The sequence below is a fragment of the Oryctolagus cuniculus genome, chromosome 20, assembly GCF_051225735.1.
Source record: "Oryctolagus cuniculus isolate XC-2025 breed Fujian yellow rabbit chromosome 20, ASM5122573v1, whole genome shotgun sequence".
Taxonomy (NCBI): domain Eukaryota; kingdom Metazoa; phylum Chordata; class Mammalia; order Lagomorpha; family Leporidae; genus Oryctolagus; species Oryctolagus cuniculus.
Genome location: NC_142886.1, coordinates 21,305,259 through 21,317,683, shown reverse-complemented (window position 1 = coordinate 21,317,683; position 12,425 = coordinate 21,305,259). Strand labels below are relative to the sequence as shown.

General features: G+C 45.3%; 1 protein-coding gene across 9 annotated transcripts in view; it reads right to left on the bottom strand.

Moving 5' to 3' along the window:
- Positions 1 to 9,287, bottom strand: part of PCNX1 (pecanex 1) — a 188,854-nt gene extending 179,567 nt beyond the window's left edge. For all 9 annotated transcript variants that reach the window (XR_007911684.3, XR_016226549.1, XM_051826049.3 and 6 more), the window contains exon 1: positions 9,135 to 9,287. Coding sequence is in view for 7 of the 9 variants with exons in the window: in XM_051826049.3 (XP_051682009.2) it covers positions 9,135 to 9,287 (153 nt within the window). In the remaining 2 variants the exon portion in view is untranslated. The remainder of the gene's footprint in view (positions 1 to 9,134) is intronic.
- Positions 9,288 to 12,425: the final 3,138 nt, after the last annotated feature.

Sequence of the window (12,425 nt, the reverse complement as noted above, 5' to 3'; positions counted from 1 at the left end):
CACTAAGAAACCCTTAACATGCTGGATATATTACAATAAAACACTCGATAGCAGAGCACACTATGGCCAAGAGTCTATTTTCTTTTATTAAATAATCTTTTCCCCAGAACAAAGACTCATTTGCCCGTATTTGCCTGGTGGGGAGATGACGGAAATGCTGTTTCAGCACAAATTAAAAATTTCATGAAGTTCCCACCATAAGCCTACCACAGTGCTCAGCACACAGTAAATGTTTTGATAATATGAATTGCCCTCTGCATAAAGCATTCTAGAAAATAATTACATCCTCTTTCTAATTCCTGAACACTTTATGACACATCAGGGCTTAGTCATATTCTTTGTAATCTGACTGTGTACTTGTCTTATTACCTCTAATTTATAAATTAGGAAACACAGCATCATAAAGAAAGCTAAAAGACGTGTGTATATTCTGCCGTGATAAGGTCGATAGTCTTTTTCATCTTATAACATTCATTTTATACAATTCTTCATACATAAAATCCCAATTTCAAAATAGTTTCATGCAAGTTAATGGTCGATGCACAAATCAAAAATATTCCGAACACTCTCCTCTATTGTCCTTCTAAAATGTTATGGGGGGTGGTATTGTGGTTTAGTATGTAAAAGCCACCACCTACAACAAGGATGCCAGCATCCCACATGGGCGGCAGTTTGTGGATCCGTGGATCTCCACATCTGATTCAACTCCCTGCTAATGCTCCTAGGAAACCAAGTGTTTGGGGCCCTGCCACCAACATGGAATACCCAGATGGAGGTCCAGGTTCCTGGCTTTGGCATAGCCCAGCCCCAGTTGTTTCAATTACTCAGGGGAATGAACCAAGGGATGGGAGATCCTCCCACCCCCAACACTGTCCCTATAACTCTGCCTTTCAGATAAATAAATAAATAAATCATTTTTAAAAGATCATATTTGGTAGTGTTATAAATTATATAATTCCTCTAAAAACAGAATCCCAGTTTATTAAGGGAAAACAAGAAAACCAAGGTAAAGATGATGATACTAAATCCAATAGTTTCCTGGACTGGATCCTGAAGCAAAAGGGACAACTGCTAAACCCCAAATAAAGTCTCTAGTTCATTAACTGTCCTGTACCAACATTAATTTCTTCAGTTTGATAAATGTATCACAGTTATATAATATTTTAATAGTAGAGGAAGTGGAGAAAAAGTATACAGAAACTTTGCAACTTTTCTGCAAATCCAAAATTATAAAATGTAAAGTTTTACATTTCTAAGGTGGCTGGACCTGTTTAATTTACATTTACAAAACACTCACACAAGGAGTGGGGAGAGGTAGGAAAAGGAAACCAGCCGCATACATGATTCAAGTTTTTCAAATTTGTGACTAATCTTCCTGGCTGTTCTCAGGGCTGTTGGCACTGAGGATTCTGTCTGGTTTGTGCAAAGCTCTACAGAATATGATTTTTTTTTCCCTCTTTAAACCTCCAAAGGAAATGGTTTGCTTTTCCCTAGGTTTTCTTTTCTTTCTTATCGTAACACAAAGTAACACACTAGCACCAAGGATAATTGCTCAGGTTCCAATGATAAAGGAAGAACTCTACACTCTTCTACAATTTTATCAAAGAAAGCATCTCATCAATTTTTAGGGGAACTGGCTTACCCACTGGCAGCTACTTACTTCACTGTGATTTGGTGAAGTTCATCTACATGCTAAAGAAGCCAATAGTAAAATCTACAGAATGTTGCAATTTTCCCTTTTCCATCAGTCTAAGCTTGTCTAGTAATTCTCACGCTCCACCCCCATACTCAGAGACACGGGAAAATCACTTATCTCAGACGAAATAACAAAAGCAATAAATCTCCTCTCAAAAAATGTCTCTGCTTATCAGCTACCTGCTGTGCAAACTGTCTTGAGGACAAAGTATAGGAAGAATCAGGTAAGAGTTGCTATGTAATACATGTTAGTATCCTTAATTTAGACTGAATTACAAAATTCTTATTCTAAGAGAAACTCTGCCTTTCAAAGGCAAAATATTATCAAAATGGTTTAAATTCAATATGCTAATGAAAAGAAAATTTACAACAATAACACCCTGTTTTGGCAAGTGTTGAGTGGGGGTAGGAAGATCAACATGCTGACAAATATTTAAATTAAACAGCATTCTCCCTGGAGAGCAGTCTAGCACTTTTAACTACCCTTTCCCTCTTCATTTTCCTACCTTTTCTAGTTTCCTTTGTCTTAGACTTCTGCCAATGGTCATTTTCTTAATATGTTCTCCTCAAAAGATCTTATCTACATGCTGTTAACTTCCAAGTAAATTTTGCCCCAAATTTCTCAAATAATCCTCTTCAAAACTCTGAAATCCTGTCCGCCTCTCTCAAAGTTACCCTCAAAACTGCTCAGCAATCCTACCATCCTCAACAGCAGTTCACCTACTCACTCACCAAAAGTAAAGAAAGCATGTCACATTTGGGGGTCTTACTTAAAACCCGAATATTCCCCTTACCTCCTCCCTGGATCTCAACAGAAAACACCCACTCTACTTGAGAGAACACATAAGTCATAGAAGACCTCAGTCTTCATCACCAAGAGCATTCACCCTATCTCCTTCCCTCCTCCTGTCCAGAGAGAACAACACTACCTGTGCTCTCTGGACCACAATCCTATTTTGCCTTCTCAGGACTTTGTATTATTAGCTATCAATTTCTCATTCTCTGATTCAGAATTCTCTTTAAACATAAAGACTCAATGTTTACAAAATGGATGATCATTTATCAAAGGAAAATATGATGTCCTTTAATTCAATGAACCTATTTCTAGAAATTTACACAAAAGACAGGTATAAATTTAACTACAATAACTGGAACAACCTCAGTAACTAGTAACAGGAAAATTAGATACACTGTTACACATCCACCCTACCATCTACAACAAAGCCATTAAAAAGCAACCTTTTTACCCCACTTAGAAATATACACAATGTAGGTAATAAGGTGAAAACCAGCAGCTTCAAAACAATGAAGTTCTATGAGCCTATTTTTGTACACAAATATAAGTATTTATTGCTCCAAATACATTTTGGAGACTACAATGTTCAACAGATGGTGATGGGATTATAGGTGGTTTTTCTCTTTACTGATCTGTAATTGTTCATTTAGCCAAATAAATCAGAACACTTGAACAAAAGATTCTCTGCATTGACAGAAAAATCTAAATAACTACTAAAATTGAAATCAGAGAATGAAGTATACAATTATCATTAATTTATCTTATTAATGGAAGAGAAAAGGTTTCTGACATCCAATAAGCTTTCCAATATCAGAGTTCTGATGAAAACTTTCCTCATACTGGGAAGACACCTTCACATAACTGCAAAAACTGTAAACAGCCTAACTCCTCACCTACAGGAGAAGTGACAGAGATGAACTAACTCAAGATTCAGACTAAGGAATGCTACTCTGCAATAAAAAGGAGTAAGCAACAGGTATACAACACACTAGAGATGAATCTCAGACACATTACACCAAGTGACAGAGGCTTACACAAGTATATATTGTATGATTCCATTATTCAAAGCTCTAGAACAGGATAACCCAATCTACTATGAAAAAAAGTCAGAACAAAGGTGTGAGAGAATAGACTGGGAAGGCCAAGAGCAAAGTACCTGAGGTGATGCTGGTGTTATGTACAAGTCTGCATCACACAGATGTGTGCATTTACCCAAATTCATCCAAGGGATCACTTAAGAGCTTTGTCTTTGGAACTCCAATCAACAGTAAGCCTGCTAATGCACTTCCACGTGAGCTGTTCTGATGTCCAAAATGTGTTTTATGTGCAACCCCTTGACAAAACAAGGACTGATAGAGGAATACATAGTTGGAAACATGTAACAAACAAAAAAATACACAGAATCCAGGCAATAGGACAATTTCTTCTACTTTTCTCTATGTCTGGAAATTATATTAAAACGTTGGGATATTCTCACTAAAGCCAGCTAGAGATAGCAAACTACCTGGCTAAATCCATATGTTCATAAGGTAGAAAAGAAATAGAAGTCCCAGTTTTTCAACAGCCAAATTATTTTTATGACTTGGAATAATTTCTCAAATGGCAGAAAACATTCCATCTTTATCTAACCAAAGCCAGTAGAGCATTTTAGGAATCAACTGCTATTTTTATAAATTTACAAGCTTTGCTACAAGTTGACTAATACGATTGCTTTCTTGGAGACTTCACTTGTAAACCACCTTTGGACAATGTGTTCTTACTTTATTATGGGTGATATATCAGAGAGATTAAGAGCTAAATCTGTGCCATAACCAATTATGAAAGTAATTATATTCATCTTAATTCTAAATGTTAAAAACGTTTTTAAAAAAGGCACAGGACAGGGATAAAAACATGGCATCAGGGGCTGGTGTTGTGGTACAGTGGGTTAAAGCCCTAGCTTACAGTGCCGGCATCCCATATGGGTGCCCATTCGGGTCCAAGCTGCTCCACTTCCAATCCAGCTCTCTGCTACGGCCTGGGAAGTCAGTGGAAGATGGCCCATGTGCTTGGGCCCCTGCACAAGTGGGAGACCCAAAAGAAGCTTCTGGCTCCTGGTTTCGGATCGGCGCAGCTCCAAAACCATGGGGAGGGGGAGGGAGAGGAAGAGGGGTCTTCCATCTGCTGGTTCACTCCCCAGATGGCCACAACCACCGATCTATAGCCAGGAGCCAGGAACTTCCTCTGAGTCTCACATACCCATATGAGATGCCAGTACCACAGGTGTGGCCTTACTGGCCATACCACAATGCTGGCCCAGAAAAAGGATAAACTTTTAACACTGTCAAGTGACTCTGATGTCAATTAGAATTTGAAAACCACTTATGCAAATAGATTTTTTTTAAAGATCTATTTATTTGAAAGACAAAGTTAGAGAGAGGGAGAGACAGAGATATTCTATCTGCTGGTTCACTCTCCAAATGGCCTCAATGGCCAGGCAAACCCAAGTGTTTCTTCCAGGTTCTCCCATGTGGGTGACAGGGACCCAAGCACTTGGGCCATCTTCTGCTGCCTTTCCAGGTGCACTAGCAGGGAGCTGCATGGGAAGTCGAGCAGCCGGGACTCAAATCAGCGTCCATATGGGATGCTAGCACTGCAGATTGTGGCTTCTGCACCAATACTGGCCCCTCTGATTTTAAATGTCTAGTTCATTACCTAGGGATACAACTCTTTATAAAAGGAAACAATCTATTGAACAACATGCTATGATAATGGTTAGACTTAATAAATACAAAGGTATCTAATCTCCTCTGGAAATAAGGCATTATTGAGGAAACATTGTTCTAATAAACCAACTCTTGACACTACTGCATCCACTAAAAATTAGCATGGGCGGGAGGGGCTGGAGCTGTGGCTTAGCCGGCATCCCATATGGGTGCTGGTTAGAGTCCTGGCTGCCCCACTTCTGATGCAGCTCTTTGCTATGGTCTGGGAAAGCAGCAGAAGATGGCTCAAGTCCTTAGGCCCTTGTGCCAGTGGGAGACCTGGAAGAAGCTCCTGGCTCCTGGCTTTGGATCAGCACAGCTCCAGCCGTTGCGGCAAATTGGGGAGTGAACCAGCGGATGGAAGACCTCTTTCTTTCTCTCTCTTTCTCTCTCTGCCTCTCCTCTCTCTGTGTAACTCTGACTTTCAAATAAATAAATAAATCTTTAAAAAAATAAAAATAAAATAAACCATTCTTTCAAATGACATTTACCAAAGGCCACACTGAAGAAATTTCTCTATTTCATAAATATTCTCTCTCTCGCAAAACACACAAAAAAGATCTCACAAATTCATAAATATTCTCTCTCTCGCAAAACACACAAAAAAGATCTCACAAATAAGTATATCAAGGTTCAGAAAGATGGAGTGTCTTGCCCAAAGGACAATCAATAACAGAACCAAGATTTTTAAAATCAAGATAACATCAATTCCAGTCTGCTTTCCACTCTATGAAAATGCCATCCACCTCCAAAAAGCTCACCATCTGTGACATGTCATGTACAAAAACAATACAAAAGGGTGTGAGTGACTTAAGGAACATGAAAGGACAATCAGAGTTAAGAAGGAAAATTTTCTTCTTGCTTTTCATTACCCAGAAATTTTATAATAGAAACTACAAATTCCACCTTTCAAATTATCCACTAATGCTCCGGATAAACAGGCAAAAAAGTCCTGAGATTCTTCCTAACTCAATGTAAAATCTTTCCACAGATGTAGGCTTGTTCAAGAAAAATACTCAGCCTGTACAGTAACTTTGGCTTCCAAAGTCCCAGACTAGCTATCTGCCTAATGTCACAAAAGAAGTCACTAACTGCTAAGTCTCATGAGGACACAGGATTTGCTATGAAGAATCCATACACATATTTAGGAAATAGGCACTACTGCTTCTAATTACTATGGGGAGAGCATACAAAAAAAAAACCTATAGCTGTTTGAGAGTTTATTTTAACACAGTGCTGAATTTTGCTTTATTTTAGGTCCATAATCCAAACTTCCCCAATACTCTGGTACTAAGCACACTGACGACAATTTTTCCAAATCCTTTACTGACCCTGCCCCACTCCCAGACCAAGATCCATCCCCCAGCCACAGGTTGGGGTCACTCAGTGCTAATGCCGGTAAAGGTTTGTTATCCCCAGACCAGACTTGAAGTTCCTCAAAGAAAGAAGCTGTGCCGTATCCATTTCTAATCATTCATTTACCAAGTACCAGTCACATGTCTGGGCACTGACCTAGGTCCTGACAATACAGCAATGAACAAACTAAAGTCCTGGACCTCTTAGAACTCACATTCTAATGAGATAAGACATTAAACAAACCAGTGCATCAGCTAAGGATCTGTACTACTTAACAAGAGGGTAACAGGGCTACGGAGTGTTGTAAAGGCTGGGGAAGTTGCTGTTTCACATGGGATATCATGTAAAGTCTCACAGTGTCGCAGAAACCTGAAATAAATGGAGCATGTTACACAAATACCTGGAGACAAACAAGTGGGTAAAGAGCAAATGCAAAGGCCCTGAGGTAGGAACTTACTGCGTGGGAAGAAGGCAAATGTGGGGAACGGCGGTAGAGATACAGTGCAGAAGAGTGACAGGATCTGAAACAATCACTCAGGTTTCTGTATGGGGAATGGAAGCAGTGAGTTTCATTAAACCCTGGAATAATCCAGGAAGGAGAAAATGGTAGCTTGAAGCAAGAGAGTGGTGACAGGGATCTGGATTCTAGTTGTGTTCTGAAGACAGACCCACCCCATCCGCTGACTGGATGTGCAGAGAGAGAAGTCACAGGGAGGTTTTCAAAGATTTGGGACAAGTGGAGTTGACACTAAGTGAAATGATAGAGAAGCAATTTTATTTTCCCAGAATGCAGCGAAGTGTCAGCAGACACTCACATATTTCATAATTCATGTTAATTAAGTAAACCCCCAAAATGAACCAGGTAAACTCAATGAATTGGCTTCCACTTGCTCTACTATTCCTTTATTGTCATTAGTTACACACAGACTCCACCATGAGCTTAATTGCAGGTGCTAACATAAAAACCTTATACTGGGACACAGCAATTAATCCTCGTATCTCAAGAATCATTTTCAGTTTTAATTTTACAATTCTCCTGGATACAAGAGAAATCAGCTATGAAAGCTGACAGCCCGAGGATTCTTCCACCCAAAGTAATTAACCTGTTCATTAATGATGTCATATTCCTGGAAGGTTCAGTGGTGCAAAGAGAAATCCCTAGGCCAGAAGTAATTGAAAATTATAACACCTCATGACAAATTTTCAGAATGCACAACACTGAACAAGTCCCCTAATAAAATAAGTCATAAACCATCAACATTTTTAGATGACTTTTTTAGCCCAATTAAGTACCTTCAAAACAATGTCAATAAAAAATCAGAATCTGTCTGACGATGTGAAATTTAGACCATCTTCCCCCAAGTAGGCACTTTCTCTGCCATCAGTGAACCCGAGCTCCACCGAGGGTGCCCTCACCAGCGGCCCTTCTCATAGTCCGATAACGGGGCTTCCTAACCCAGCGCCCTCACTCGAGTTCCAAGAAGCAGCACAAAGTTAGCAGAACCCTGCTCAAAGGAGTTCGCCTAAAATAAAAGAGCCAGTACCCTTTCTTCCTCTCTGATTAAAAGCTCAAAGGTTTAAGTATCACTTCTCTCCACATTCGTTTCCCTAATGCACCTCACCACGACCACCACCGCCCAACATTCCGTGCTTTTAAAAGAGAAAACGTGCTTACAACTTAGGGAGAAAATATCGCTGTTAAAAACAGATCAGACACACTGATCGTACTGAATTAAGCAACAGGCAGTAGTACTTTCCGTTTTCCTATCAGGCAAAGGCCTTGAATCAACCTGAACAAATCTGGTGAAACGCCAGCCAGATTTGCCCCTATCTCCCCCCCTCCCTCCCCCCGGACTCGGCCTGGAAACTCCGCGGCCACTGACCCCGGACGGGGCCGAACAGACACGAGCCAGGGTGGCCGGCCAAACAATGACTGCCGGAGGCTCGGCGCGGAAGGGCCGGGCTTCCAACCGTCCCCCGGGGCCGCGGCGACCCCAGGTCCCCCGCGCCCAGAGGCGCGCGCGCGCGAGGGAGGCTGCTCCGGGTAGAGGAGCCGCGAGCAGGCGCCCCGCGGGGAAGGGAGTGCCCCAGGGGAGCCCGGGGAACCCGCGTGCCCAGAGCAAACTGCCCCGCGCAGACCCCGCAGGGGGGCCCGGCCGCGATCCGCCCACACCGGGAGCCCAAGAAGGGAGAAGCTCCAGGTTTAGGACTCGCGGAGCAGGGGCCTAGGAAGCTGCTGTTTCTGGCAAACCAGGGCAAGAGGGAGAAGGGCCAAGGGCGGCGGGCGCGGGGGCCCGCGGACTCGGTTCTGGAGTCACGGCTGAAATAGGGGAAGCCCCGGAGGGAGAGACGGAGCGAGGGCGTGGAGGAGCCCGGCCAGGGGAGGAGAGCCCCACGCCAGGCCGCGGCCCCCGAGGGGGCGAGGGCGCAGGACCCCGGGGGCGTGCGCGCACCAGGCAGCCGGGAGGGCGCGACCCCGCCGGCCGGGCTCCGGGAAGCGGGCGCTGCCCCGGCGGCCACCCGCTCCCCGCCCCCACACTCACCATGTAGAGGGTGAAGGGCAGGCCGAGCAGAAAGAGCCACAGGTAGAGGTGCAGCGCGTTCACGAAGGTGGCCTGGTGCGGGTCGTAGTACCAGCCCCCGCTGAGCGCGGCCCACACCCCCTGCCGGAGGATCTGCAGCGTCTGCGACCCCATCCCCACCCGGCGCCGCCGCCGCCGCCGCCGTCGTCGTCCCCGCCCCGGCCCCAGCTCGGCCTCGGTCGCCGGAGCCTGCAGACGCCCGGTCTATCCCCCTCCGGAGCCCAGGGAGAGCGGGCCGGCGCTTCGGCGGTCGCTAGTGCTGCCGCAGGAGGAGGAGGAGGCAGCGAACCGGGAGGAGGAGACCCAGGAGGAGGAGGCGGCGAGCGGCGGGGCGGAGGAGCGCGACGAGGAGGAGGAGGAGACCGGCCTCCAGAGCGCCGCCGCCATCTTGTCTCCTCACACCCGCAGCCGAACCAGCGTCCGCCGCCCGCGGCCCGCCAGCGCCACCGCCGCCACCGCCACCGCCGCCGCCGCGACCCCCGCCGGCCGCCAGACTGGGCCCGGTGGAGAAGGCGACCCGGCGCCCGGCAGGGCCGCGGAGGAAGCCGCGCCTCCTCCGGCTCCTCCTCTGCTCTCCCTCCGCCCCCTGTGCCGGCTCCCCGCGTGTGCGCGCAGCGCCGCGGGCGCCTCCTGCAGGTGCCTGGGAGAAGCGCTCGCGGACACATCCCGGGCCGGGGTCCGGGGCCGCGCACAGCAGAGCCCCGGGTCCAGGGGCTCTGGGGAGAACCTGTTGGGTCCCTGGCAGACCACCCATTCGTTGACCACGCCCTAAGGGGGATTTTTCTGACCCCGAAACCAATAGGTCTTCAGTAAAACACCCTGGCTGGTGGTGATGCTGTTTATTAAAAAAACAGTTCACAATTGACGCCAACAGCTGAGATACTCACTGAAGCCCTGGAAGGATTAGGCACGGCTGATGACTCCATTAAAAACTCCCAGACGTGCCCAGTTTGAATAGGAACGGTGCTGGTTCTTGGCATGGAGTTGGAGGCTCTGGGGTGAGAATTGCCACATCCAGGATCAGGAGGCTGTACAACTGCCAAGAACAAAAAAATTAATAGAAGTTGCAAGAGACAGGGTCGAAGTTGTAGCGTAGCAGGTAAAGCTGCCGCCTGCAGTGCCGGCATTCCATGTGGACACCGGTTCGAGTCTCGGCTGCTCCACTTCCGATCCAGCTCTCTGCTATGGCCTGGGAAAGCAGTAGAAGATGACCCAAGTCCTTGGGCCCCTGCACCCGCATGGGAGACCCGGAAAAAGCTCCTGATTCCTGGCTCCGGATTTCCCAGCTCCAGCCATTTGGGGAGTGAACCAGCAGAAGGAAAATCTCTCTCTCTCTCTCTCTCTCACTCCACCTTAAATAAATTTTTTTAAAAAGTTGCAAGAGACACAGAAGTATGGATGGGTGAATAGGTTATCATTTGTATTTGTTGCCTTTGTTTTTGAAGGTGTTGTAATTAGTAGCCATTTTTATCAATGGGCCCATCTAAACAAGGCTGAAAGATTTCACTGTGACTGCACTCCCGAGTTACAATTGGGTCTTGTACTTTTCTTTTTATAGCAATAAAAACTGGGAACTGTGCTTGGCTCTGTGTAATGTTTATTAAGCATGTCTGATCTCATTGAATGAAAATTTTTAAAAGGAATTTGAAGTTTATTATAGCAATAAAAGTGCTTTATATTCCCAGATTAAAGCTGCTATAATTAATGAGGAAAGCAAGAGAGCCAAAAGAAACTGATGATGGTTTAAGAAGAGTAGTGAAAAATCATTGTAATGCCTGCCCCCACCCCCAGTGCTATACCGCTTTATAGCTTGGACATTTTCACACCCATTTCATTTAACCTTCACAACACCTAGTGAGGGCAGTATAGATGCTATCCTTACTTTATAGGTGGGAGACTAAGCTCAGAGAACCTAAGTGAAGAACGCTGACACCAGCTACTGTCTTAACTGCATAAACTGAACTTTGGAAGTTTATTTCTCAGCACCCTCAGGAGAGAGTTTGAACTGATCAAGAACTGCTCAGCAGCCCCTGGTTACCTGTGGCCAACTTCAATGTATGATCAACTCTCAAAGTATAGTTAGGGGGTCTCGCAGTATCAGCATCATCGGAGATGTGTCCAAAATGCAAATTCTCAGGGCTAGGGGCATCGTGGTATAGTAGGTTCAGCAACATCCTGCAGCGATGGTATCCCATATGGACACCAGTTCAAGTCCCAGCAGTTCTACTTCTGATACAGTTCTCTGCTGATGGTGCCTGGGAAAGCAACTGAAGATGGCTCAAGTGCTCGAGACCCTGCACCGACATGGGAGACCCTGAAGAAGCTCCTGGCTCCTGGCTTCTGCCTGGCCCAGGCTTGGGAGTGAACCACCAGATAGAAGATCTCTCTCTCTCTTCTCCTCTCTCTGTAACTGTGACTTTCAAATAAATAAGTACATCTTTTTTAAAAATGCAAATTCCCAGGCATGACTCCAGAGAAACTCTAGAGGATGCAACTCAGCAAGTACTTATTTGAGAGAGTGCTCCCACTCCCCAGATGCCTGGCGTCAAAGCTGGGAGCCAGGAACTCAATCCAGGTCTCCCACATAGGTGGCAGAGACCCAATTACTTGAGCCATTGCTGCTAATTCCCAGGTTTTGCATTAGCAAGCAGCCGGAGTCATGAGCTGCAGCCAGGTACCAAACCCAAGTATTTGGATATGAGGCATGGACATCTTATCCAGTATATTTAACAAGCTTTCCAGAGGATTCTAAGGCATCTTAAAAGTTGAAACTACCACTGTAGAACTCCATCCCCAGCCTTGGTTTATTTTCTTTAGCCAGAAAGTCATCAAGTTCCAGAAAGATGCCTTGAAATGAAGACAGGTGAGTGAATCACTGACCAAAATGTACTCTTCAATATGTATCTAAACCAGCAGTGAGACTGAATAGTGACACAGGTGTTGTCGCGTTTTCATTTGTTTCTGCTGCAGGAGACAGGAAAGCTCTCGGAGGAGGTTTTGGAAGTGGTCCCAAGCTTTTCAACACAAAGGAAGATGTAAACAGGATAGAATTCCAACACCACATCAGCTTCCACACCAGCAGATATCTACAGTAGTGTCATATAAAAGGATTAACTGTAAGAAGAGTGAGGTGGATGGGGGGGGGGGGGGAATGGAGACCAGAACTGGATCCATCTGTGCAACGAAAGGCAGACCCAGCCGGCGTGACCAACGTTCAGCCAGAAGACAGCATCTGGAGGATATGGGGCCGGC